This window comes from Phalacrocorax carbo, chromosome 1, assembly GCF_963921805.1.
Source record: "Phalacrocorax carbo chromosome 1, bPhaCar2.1, whole genome shotgun sequence".
Classification (NCBI taxonomy): domain Eukaryota; kingdom Metazoa; phylum Chordata; class Aves; order Suliformes; family Phalacrocoracidae; genus Phalacrocorax; species Phalacrocorax carbo.
Window position 1 is genome coordinate 80,183,799 of NC_087513.1, and position 11,100 is coordinate 80,194,898.

Genomic DNA, 11,100 nt, shown 5'->3' on the forward strand with positions numbered 1-11,100 from the left:
ACAAGGGGTTTGCCTTTCTTTTGTGGACTCAGGAGACAAGCAGTGACTACTGAAGGGCAGAGACTGGGAAATCCTCATCTAAGGAGTCACAGGTGGGACATTCAGCAGGTTACCATCAGGCAGGCTGCCATCAGCGGGGTGAGCCCTGGGCATCTTCGGTGAGCCCCCAGACATATTTTGCAGACCACTTTCTTAGCCTACAAAGACTCTCTTGTGTAGATCAATAAAACAAGCCAAGTGTCCCACACCTGACAGAGAAAGTGGAGCGAAGTTTGAAATGGCGCTTCCTTGCTAGTGGCTACGGAAGTCAAAGACAGGAATGCCTGGAGAAACGAAGATGAAATCCTGCAAATAAAGCAGATGAATAGGCCCCGCTTTGCCAGCTGACGCAGTTTTATCGTGGTCTTGCAACCTCAAAAAAAAGTCCCAGCTCCTGCAGACATGAGAATGTCAGCTTTAATTTTCTGTACATGAATTGCTAGGACTTGCAGTTGCTGATAAGAGTTGGAAAACAACTTCTGAGTGCTGAAAAACCCACCAAACAAATAAAAACAACATGGCTAATATTTTATTTCACCTTTGTGATTTTTAAGCCAATCTCATTTGTATTCTTCTTTTTCTGCCTGCCTGCATCATTTTTTTGAACTCGGGTCTGGCAATACCGAGATTACTCGGGTGAGTGGTGTGAGTGGAGGCCAGAGGCTACTACCTCAGGGCTGATGAAGACAAGTAGTCTGCTGTGGCCTGGGCTTGAGTGCTGTGTAACGGTTTTGTCCCCTCTCCAGTGTGTGCAGAGTTCAGTGTATCAGTTCACAAGAGCAACTGCAGCAAAGGTTTCAGTGGCCCATCAAAGTCATAGACCCCGAACCAGAGTTAGTCTGTGTGTGCAAGTACAGCACAGGGTAAAAGCTCCATGCCCTCAAGGCCAAATCAGTTGACTCTTCTCTTAGCCACTTAAACCCAGTTGCGTCGACACCCTGCCTTGTTGAGATGGCTTGTCACTGGTGTGCCCCCCCCCGAGGCAAAATTTGGAGAGGGTTACTGTGCTTGCAGAGGAGACCTGGCCAGACAGATTGGTGTGAAGAGCCTCCAGCTCTCCAAAGATTCAGGCCCTGGATCTGGGCTCCTGGAAAAGTCAAAAACTTCAGCACCTGAGAGCACCCGCGGTGTCCTGCAGTCCTGCAGGGCATTGAGGGGGCTGCCCTACATAGGGAGGGAAGATGGCTGTGGAAAGGGCCAGAGACAAGGAGGGTAGAGAGGAGGACACCGTGTCGCTCCTATCTCCACCGTACCTGCTGTGTCTATCCAAGGAAGTTGCTTAGAAAAACCCTGGCTCTGACTCTCGGCTCATCTAATCTTCCAAGCACACAAACAGGACAAACCCAAAAACTTTTGTTTTTTTCCCCTGCTTGCTGAGATCTGAAATCGTTGCAGAGGGTTTTTTTAGAGCCGTTTATTCACCTAGTCGTTTCTCTGCCGAGCAAGCAGCAAGAGATGATCCTCCCCTTCCCTGGGAGCCACCAGCCTGCCTCTGCAGCCAGCGGGGTCAGGGTGCTGGAGGGTCAGGGTGCCGATCTCCCCTAAATGTCCCGGGGGGACAGCTCCCCCACCCCGCTAGCCCCGAGCTTGCCCCCAACCCCGGACCTCGGGGGGCCGCATCGCCAGAGCCCAACCCTGGAAAATCGGACCGGTGGGAGACTCCTGTCACAACAGTGAGTCAAAATGTATCCAACTGCCACCATTACTCAAGCCTCGCGGGCAAGCAACGGGATGGAGGGGGGTGATTATTTTGGGGGGCGGTGGGCACAAATCCCGCCGGGCCGGCGTTTTGCGGAGGGAGGCGGCGAGCGGGGAGCGCGGTGGTTTCCCACCCCTCTCGCTGCCATCGCTCCCGCTCCCCGTTCTCCGCGGCAGGACTCGGCTCGGCTCGGCTCGGCTCGGTTAGGCTGGGCTGGGCTGGGCTGGGCTGGGAGGGGCGGCAGCCCGGCCCAGGCCACCTTTAGAGCCGGCGGCGGCGGCGAGGTAGGGCCGGGCCGACGGGGCGGCGCCCGCCGCCGTAACCAATGGCTCGGCCGGGCTGTTTAAATAGACTCGTCCTGTCAATCATTTTGTTCTTCGGCAGCCTCCCTTCAATCGCCATATTGGGCAACCGAGAAAAGGGCTCGTCTCTTCTTGTTTTTTTTCCCCCGTCTCGCTTTTACTACGCGGCGGCGGTGCGAGCGGCGGGAGCATCACCATCACCGGCGGCGGGGCAGCGCGGAGCAGGGGCCGCGGAGGGCAGCGCCGCTCCCGCCTGCGCGCTCCCGCCTGCGCGCTCCCCCCGCGCAGCGCTCCTCTACCCGCCCGGGGCTCCCCGGCGGCGGCGGCGGCTCTCGGGGCTCACCCCCGGGACGGCGCTTATGCGAGGGCGCCTCCTCGCCCCTTCTCCGCGGGCCGAGGGCGAGCGGGGCCGAGGCGGGGCCGGAGAGCGGGGCAGCGCGGAGAGGAGGCGCGGAGCGAAGCCGCCGAGCGCCGAGAAATAAAAGGCGGAGAGGAGGCGGCGGCGGCTGGCGGGGGGGAGAGCAGCGAGCAAAACAACCGCCGTCAGAAGAAAGAGGGTGGGGGGAGATGTCAAACGTCCGTATTTCTAATGGGAGCCCTACCCTGGAGCGCATGGAAGCCAGGCAGTCGGAGTACCCGAAGCCGTCAGCTTGCAGGAACCTCTTCGGGCCGGTGAATCACGAAGAGTTAAACAGGGACTTGAAGAAGCACCGCCAGGAGATGGAGGAGGCATGCCAGAGGAAGTGGAATTTCGATTTCCAGAATCACAAGCCGCTGGAAGGCAGGTACGAGTGGCAAGCCGTGGAGAAGGGGAGCTCGCCCGACTTCTACTTCAGACCCCCCAGGCTACTGAAAGCTGTCTGCAAGTCCGCCGGCCGCCAGAGCTTGGATGTAAACGGGAATTGCCAAACCGTGGTTTTTGTCGGTTCTCAGGGAATCTCAGAGGACACTCACTGTGTAGATCAAAAGACTGATGTTTCTGAAAATCAGACGGACTTTGCAGAGCAGTGCACTGGGCAGAGGAAAAGACCTGCCACCGACGGTAACGTATCCTCGCGAAAGCGGCGGCGCCTCTCTCTCCGCCGGCCCCGCTGGGGTGGGCGCCGGGGGCTCTCGGCCCCTTTCGCCCCTGCCACGCGTGACCGGACCGCGGTGGGCTGTGCCCCGCACGGCACCGGCTCGGTGTACCCCTCCACCCCCTCCCCGCGCTTCCTTTCGCCTAAAAAAGCCCGGGTGCTGTTTGCGGTCCCGGGGGAGGGGGGTCCCGCGTGAAATGGGAGCCGGGAGATGGTTTGCAAGGAAAAGCCCTCAAACGCAGGTCATCCCCCCGCGTCCCCTCGTCGCCGCTCTGCGGGGACCCGGCCTCCTGCCCAGGTGGGAGGAGGTTCGAAACGCTCACGAGAAGCACAAGACGGACAGGGATTTTAGCCGAAAACAGGAAACTTGGATCTCTTACCGAGAGAAAAGCCCATCTCCCCTCCCTCTGCCCGCTTTCACGTAGCCGATAGCTGACACGGGGATCTGGGAATAATCCCCCACGGCGTCGTCTGCCTCCCCCCCCCCCCCGCCCCGATGGCAAGTAAACATCTGGAAGAAAAAAATTTTAATATCACTCTTCCCCCCCCACCTCGTTTTAATTTTCCCCTCCTAGATTCCTCTCCTCAAAATAAAAGAGCCAATACAACAGAAGAAGAGGTTTCAGAAGACTCCCCCAGTGCCAGTTCAGTGGAGCAAACACCCAAGAAATCAAGCCCAAGACGACAACAGACGTAAACCGTTTAGGTAGGTTCCCTTTAGGGTCTGGCATTAGGATGCAAATGAGGGAGAGAAAGGGTGGCCGAGAGGGTATCCCCCTTCTGTAAGAGGCGGGGGGGGGGGGGGGGGGGGGGGGCTTCGGGCCCCTCAAGGCTTGCTGCGGGGTCTTTTCCCCGAGGAAGGCTGTCTTTCCCCGAGCGCTCGGGGATGAGTCTGTGGTGGAGGGTGGGGGTGGGACCAGCGGGGCTTGAAGAGAACAAGGGCGAAGCGCCGCGCCGGGCCCCGCAGTGTCCCCGGGCCGGGGCGGGGGGGCTCCCGCCCCCCCCCCCCCGCGGTGGGACGGGGACCGGCCCTGCTTTCCCTCCCTCCTCCGGGACCGGCACCGGGGCCAGGGAAGGCCCTTTCCCAAGGACCGTGCGGGTGGAGGGACGGCGTTTCAAACGCAGCTTGTGCATTATGTCAGATGACAAGGGGTTTCGGTGGGCTTCCAGTGTCCGTCCGTCCGCCCCCCACCCCCCAGATGCACCTACAATGTCGGCGGTGCCGTCGCACGTCGCGGCCGCCTCCCACCCCGAGAGAAATAAGTCAAGAGGCTGGGGCTAAGGGGAGTCCGGGCACTTTCTTTAAAATCCGAGCTAGGCAAGATTGGGTGTTTTCTTTTTTCTTTCTTCTCCCCCCCCCCGGTTGTTTTGGTTTGGTTTCAGGCGCTGGCAAAGGGAAGGTTAATGGGAGCTGGGTTGTGCTTTTTTTTTTTTTTTGCCTTTTTTTTTTTTCTCCCCTTCTTGTTGTTGTTTTGTTTTAAGGCGAGGGCTAGGGCGGAGGGAGTTGGTAAATTGCGCCGGCGGTTTGGGAGCCGAGGTTAGAAACGAGGTTTACAAACACGATTTGCGATTGTGCAGAAAGAGATTAAGCTGTAAAGCAGAAGTTGCAACAAATTAGTCCCGCTGGGGCGAGCCGTGGAGGAGCACGTCAGCATGCGTGGCTATGCAAATGCCGCTACTACCGCCCGCTTGTTTTGGGGGGGCGGGGGGACTGGGGGGGCAGCGGGCCGAGCCCCGGGCCGCAGAGGAGGGGTCCCGCCCCGCTCCCCCCTTTTTCCCCCCCGAGGGGCGAAGTGGGGGCGGGGGAGGGGGGGCCTGGCGGCGCCTTCCCGGGCGTCCCGTTCCCGGCGGCCCCGCCCGGGCAGGGCCCGCCCGCCCCGGGGATGCGGTGTCGGTTTGAACCGGTTGCGCCGCGGATCGCGTTTCTTTCCGACGTTTTCTAATCGCTTTCTCTCCCTCCCCGTCTTCTTCTCCCCCCCCCCCCCCCCCCCCACCTTCCCGTTGCAGAGCGGAGGATGTGCGTGTCCTCTCCTTCATCGGGTGCGGCGGGGGGCGATGAAGCGAGGAAGATGTAAAGTTGTAGTGGAAACTAGAATACATATCGCCGATCTCCGTGGGATGGAGGTCCTGTACAAGCACTGAAAAAACAACAGCGACAAAACAAAAACAGCAGCAACAGCAACAAAAAAAAAAAAAAAGGCAAACAATAACACTAAAATTTTAGGCACTCTTAAAAGACCTGCCTCTAAAAGCATTGGATGTAGCATTGTGCAATTAGGTGTTTCCTTATTTGCTTCATTGTACTACCTGTGTATATAGTTTTTACCTTATGTAGCACATAAACCTTGTTGGGAGGGGGGAGGGAGTGGAAGAGGGTGACCGATTGAAACTTGCTTTCACAATCTAGCAAGCAAAGAAATGTATGAAGAGAAGCAGTGTAGGTTTTTTATTACTTAAAGATGTATTGTCCCTTTAAGTGGGTCCACCGTGTTTTTCTTTTTTTTTTTTTTTTTTAATGTACCATCGTGGTAACCCTGCTCAGAGCAGATTATTACAGGCCTCTTGTGAAATTTGTTCCTACTGCATTAAGCTGATGAGGTGGGAGCTGTGATGATTCCGTTATGTAGCAGCAAAAGTTCCCCCCCACACCTCAAATCCATATACTAGATTTGAATGCCTGTAAAAGTCGTGTAAAATCATCCTGTTGTTACGTTGCCTAATTTTCCTGGTTTGGTTTTTTGTTGTTTTGGTTTTTTGTTGTTTTGGTTTTTTACCCTAATCTGAAGGGCTTTTGCTCTGAATCTTGAATATTGTTTTCTGATCTGACCCACTGCCCAAAGTGTTTGTGTGTGTGGGAAAAGGGATACTACATCTTTAAACAGTATTTCTACATTGCCTGTGTACCTGTATGTAAAAATAAAAAAAGTTTGAAGTGTACCTGTGTACATAACTCTGTAAAGACACTGAGAAATTATACTAACTTATTTATGTTAAAAGATTTTTTTTAATCTAGAAGACAATATTTTTTCCCCATAAAGCCAAATGGCCTGTTTTTGTGCATTTGTAAATGCTCTATTTGGTAGACTTTTTAGGGTTTTTTTTGTTTGGTTTTTTTTGCCCGGGTTTTTTTTTCCTTTTTCTGATAATTAATATGGCTGTGCTTAAAGGATTGCAGACTGAGCCAATTTAATATTTTTTTTGTAAATGTTTGGAAAAAAGAAAAATCCAGATTGATATTGTTTCACATCAAGCAATCAATAAAGAAAACTGCCATATATAAGAAATATGTTCTTCATTAGTGTGTGTTTCAACCTCCCTCAGCCTGGCACAGGAGGAAATAAGGCTCCTTCAAGAATTAACAGCGAGTTTCCTTTGGGTATCTCTTCCTGTGTCTCCAGCGCAGGTGAAAGTGAGGAACGCAGCTCCTGCTCTTCAACCTTAGTGCCACGCTATCGTTTCTCCTTCCTGATAACTGGGAATGATGCGCCCTTTTAATGTAAAGAAGTGTGGAATTTCCTCTGTTATAATTTTTCTTTTTTTGGTGGGTTTTTTTTGGGGGGGGGGGGAGGGGGGAGAAAAAACGTAGCTCGAGGGATTTCTCGCACTTGCTTGTTTGACTTGTAAGGCTTAAAACCCGAGCCTAAATCAGCACCCTCCTGGGCCGGACCGCTGCCAGTTCTTGACCAGACAGCCGCCAAATCTCCGGGTTTGCCCCCTCCCCCCTCCCCGGGACTGCTCGGGGAAGGCGCCGGTAACTTCCCCACACACACACACCCGACGGCTTTGCGTGGAAACCCGGTGTATCTTCTCCCGCGACGGCGTTTATGGCTAACAAAGATGGCGCCTCGCACACCCCTGTCCCAGCAGATGCTGGTGCAGGCACCGGAGGGGCAGCGGGGCAGCGGGCCCACCCCCCCCCCCCCGCCCCCGACATCGGGGTCCCGGGAGGGGCCGCCCCGCCGCGGCGTTACCCCCCCCCACCCCGCCCAGTGCGCAGCGGCCTGGCCGGGACACGCGGAGGTCCGTCACGGGTGGGGAGACGGAATAGGAGTGGGAGGGCGCGGAGCCCCGGGCTGCTGATAGCCGTGTTGGGGGGCCGGGGGGGGAGGCACGACTGTTCTGTTCCGCAGCCCCTCCATCGACGCGCCCCGGGGCGGGGTGCGGACGCGCCCCCTCGCTACCCTCCGTCCCCCCACCCGGGGCGATGCGGGAGGAGACGCGTTTTCATCCCTAGGGCTTACGAGAAATAAATAAATACGTAAATGACTGAAACGAGGGCGGGCGGGGGGTGGGGGGGGGCGCACAACACTGGGCGAGTCTCACAAAGCGCTCGCCCCGTCTCCCCCGCCCCCCCCCCCGCGGTGCAACGCGATCCTGTTGTTTATCCCGGCCGCGCCTGGGTTCGCCCTCTAAAACCTCCCCGAAAACAGGGGTTTATGCTGGCCTGGCGCTGGGGGGTGGGGAAGGGGAGCGACACCCCCCGCCACCCCTGCGCCTCAACCGCGGCCCCCCTAGTCGGGCAGATGGCACCCCGGGGCCGGGGAGCGGGACCGGGCACGGTCAGTGTTAGCTATGGACTTTTCCTCCTCCGGCTGCAAAGGATCGCTGAACACCCTGCCCTCCGCCGTCCCCCAGTACGCTCCGGTATCCCGCCCCCCCCCCCCCCAATTTGACGCCAGGCCGCCCCGGGATGGGGGTGTGTGTTGCGGGAGGTGTGTGCAATTCAGGCCGGTAAACGTGGAAAACCCTCGCCAAAATTTAAATTGGGTTTTTTTTTTTTTTTTTCCCCAGCACGAACAAAGTGATCACGATGGAAAATAAACAGCGGCGCCTCCCCGAGCCGGCCTATCCCCGCGGCCGGGGCGGGCGAAGCCTCCCCTCCCGCAGCCGCCGCGGGGCGGGGGGACGCGGGGCGGGCCGGGGGGACCGGGGGAAGACTGGGGGGCGGCCCGGGCGAGGACAGCGCCGGCGCTGGAGCCCCCGGCCGGGGTAGGGGGGCGAGGCCGGGGTCCAGCCTGTCGCTCCATCATGTAGGGTTTGGATTTGCCCTCTCGGCGCTCACCCCGCTCCCGCGAGAGCGGCTGCAAAACAAACCACCTTATTATTTTACATATATATATATGTATATTCTTTCCTTGCCAGGGCAGGCGCGGCCGTCCCGCCGCTTTCACCCGCGGCCGCGGCCGCCCCCGCCGCGATCGCCCCCCACCCCGGCTCCCCGCCCCCTCCCCGGGCCGCCCCCGGGGGCCTGCGCGGATCCGGCAGCGGAGAGGGGGGGCGAGCCCCCCACCGCCCTCCCGGAGGGGGGGGCACGCTCAAGCCCGCCCCGCGGCCCCTTCCCGGGGCGGTGGGAGCGGCGGTGGGGAGAAGGGGGGTGCGTTATCCGACCGCCCCCCCCCCCCCCCCACCGGCGTCGGGGCTTGTTGTTGCGGCGGGTCCCGGCGTCGGCGGAGCCCCGCGGGGAGAAGCGGCCCGCAGCGCCCGCGCCGTGGGGGGGTGGTTTAAGGTGGCGCGAGGCTGGGCCGGGCCGCGCCTCTGGCCTGCGCGGCGGGAAGAATTTTTAAAATTTTATTCCCTCCCCCTTCCTCCTCCTCCTCCTCCTCGTCGCAGCGTTTCCTCCTCGGGCGGCGGGAGGCAACCTTGCCTCGCTCCTTCCCTCCGTCTGGCGCCGATCCCCGCGCCCGGAGGGGACGGGGGACGGGGGGGCGGGAAGAGGGCGTGGGGGTGGACGGCCGCGCTTGGTGCGCGCGGGGGTGGGGGTGGGGGGGGTGGTGGTGGGTGGGTTGGCCCCGCCCCGCCCCGGCGCTGCACGGCGGGGCCCGCCCCGACTGATGCAATAGGCGCGGCCGCCCCGCGGGGCGCGCGGCCAGCCGCGGGAGCGCGCGCGGGGGGCCTCCCTCCGTCTCTCCCGCCGCCGGTCACACGTACACGCAGATGCGCGCGCGCATCCGCGCGCCCCTCCCCCCACCGCCGGCTGGCGCGCGGGCGCCATGCTCGCGCTCGGGGGTAGGCGCGCCGTCCCGCCGCGCGCACGGGCGCGCGCGGTCGCCTGCGCTTCCCCAGGCGTGTGGGCACGCACATACCTGCACGCACGCACGCACGCACGCACCCCGCGCGAGCCCGCGTGCAGGGCGGCGCGGTGCCGCGGTGAGGAGGGGTGCGAGTCCCTCCCGCTCGCGGGGGGGCTGCGGTGCCGGGCCGGGGCCCGCCCCCACCCCACCGCGGGGCGCGACCCCGAGGCAGCGACACGGGGACCGCGGCAAAGGGGTCGTCGGTCCCAGCGTCCCGGCGTGCCGTGCCTGACGCGGGGTGGGGGCCGGCTGCCGCCCATCCCCGTGGGCTCGCGGCCCGCCCCGGGGCGACAGGGGGTGGGTCACGGGGCGGGGGGGCCCGTGTAGCGTCCCGTGCCGCGTGGGCTTGGCACGCGGGTGTCGCCGCGCGGGCGGCTACGGGGCCCCCCCCGACGGTGGGTGCCAGGGGTGGGGCAGCCGGGCGGGGCCGCAGGTGTCCCCTCTGCAGCCCCCGCTTCGCCGATTTTAAAAGTTCCGCGTTGGTTTTCTCCTGCTCTTACGTCACGCCGGGCGCTGGGCTGCCCCTCGCGGCGTGCGCAGGGTTGGGGGGCCCGGCCTCCCGCCGCTGGGCGCCCCCTGGGAAAGGGGAGAGCCCCACGGGGAAGCGGGATGTGGGGACTGCACGAGGTCCGCTCGCCCTTCCGCGCGCCGCGTGTTCCCGTGGCGGAGGAGGAGGAGGAGGGTATGACCGGTGCCGTTGCAGGAATATTCCGGAGGTGGGTCTGGCCGTTTTTCACGAGGGACGTTTGGCTGGAAGAGACGGTGCTAACAACGTGTCCTCGAAGTCGGCATTGACACCCACCGCGTTTCGGACGGGGCACGAGCCCGCTCGGCCTCGAACGGGGGGGTCAGCGGGAAGATGGGAGTTTTCCGACGTCCGAACCCATCCCTGCGCATGCGAGTGGGTGCAGCTGGAAGAGCCTGAAGAAACACTGGATTTCGTCATTCGCGAAAGGATACCTTCCACTTCAGAAATGTCAACGTGTTTTGTTTCAACACCTTCTTAGGGTGTTTTGATGTTTTCAACTTTTTGTTTTAAAATAACTTTTAAAAAAAAATTTTAAAAGCAGTCTACTATTTTCTCATTTGTTATTTCTTTTTCTTAAATACTCACCAAAACAAAATGTTGACAGTATAATGGCTTTACCAAAATGCCTGATCTGCAGTAAAATAATTAGATTACCTTGTACAAATGTTTTGCTCTGTCCCCGAATGAGATCTTTTCTGCTTTGATTTTACTGGAAAAACCTCGAACGCTTTTACACTCTTTTTAAATTTTTATTTTTTACTCCACCTCTGGTATTTCATTAACTTACTGAGCTGAAAAAAGCCATTTTTCACACCGGGCGGGTAGTACCTGCACTTGGGATTTGCTGTGTTTTACCCAATCTTGGCCACCTCCTCCATCCAGGGAGCTTGTGTGCCTCTCCTCTCCCTGCCTGCTTTCTGCCTCGCCCACATCGGGCATTACAAGGTTCAAAATTAGGCAAAAACATAGAGGGAAACGTGTTTTTCTTATTTTTTTTTTTCATTTAAAATAAAAAGTCTTAATTTGCTTTACTTAAAAGGCAAGCAAATGTATCATTTCCTGTAATATAGAATCAATGATGATAATATAAATAGAAGAATAATACGGTAATATATAAGGACCACACAAAAAGTGCAACTGCCTAAAAATAAACCAGCATCAGACTATCCTTTCTTTGTCTGCTTCTCCCTGAAGAGAACAAACCAAAACTGACGGCAGCTACAAAAATCCCCCTGAAGAAGGTTACTAGCGGTGCAAAACAAGCGCTAATAAATGAGAGGTGAAGGAGCGCTGCTCGCCGCGGAGCTCTGCCCCCTCTCCTCTCCCCTTGTCTTCTCCCTGCTCCTTGGGTGTGGGGGCACAGGGGCAGCAGCCCAGGTGTGGC

General features: G+C 58.9%; 1 protein-coding gene and 1 long non-coding RNA gene across 3 annotated transcripts; both read left to right on the forward strand.

The window, feature by feature from the left end:
- Positions 1-2,094: 2,094 nt before the first annotated feature.
- On the forward strand, positions 2,095-6,402 carry CDKN1B (cyclin dependent kinase inhibitor 1B). Its single transcript, XM_064461879.1, has 3 exons — positions 2,095-3,082; positions 3,692-3,822; positions 5,124-6,402. Exons 1-2 carry the CDS (start codon positions 2,608-2,610, stop codon positions 3,811-3,813), a joined length of 597 nt encoding a protein of 198 aa, XP_064317949.1. The 5' UTR covers positions 2,095-2,607; the 3' UTR covers positions 3,814-3,822; positions 5,124-6,402.
- A 2,507-nt stretch (positions 6,403-8,909) lies between these two features.
- Positions 8,910-10,884, forward strand: LOC135315212 (uncharacterized). 2 transcript variants are annotated; one of them, XR_010374661.1, is made up of 2 exons: positions 8,910-9,122; positions 9,891-10,884. It is a non-coding gene; the product is annotated as an uncharacterized LOC135315212 (long non-coding RNA). The 2 variants fall into 2 exon arrangements; XR_010374662.1 differs by lacking the exon at positions 8,910-9,122 and adding an exon at positions 9,129-9,484.
- The last annotated feature ends 216 nt before the right edge of the window (positions 10,885-11,100 follow it).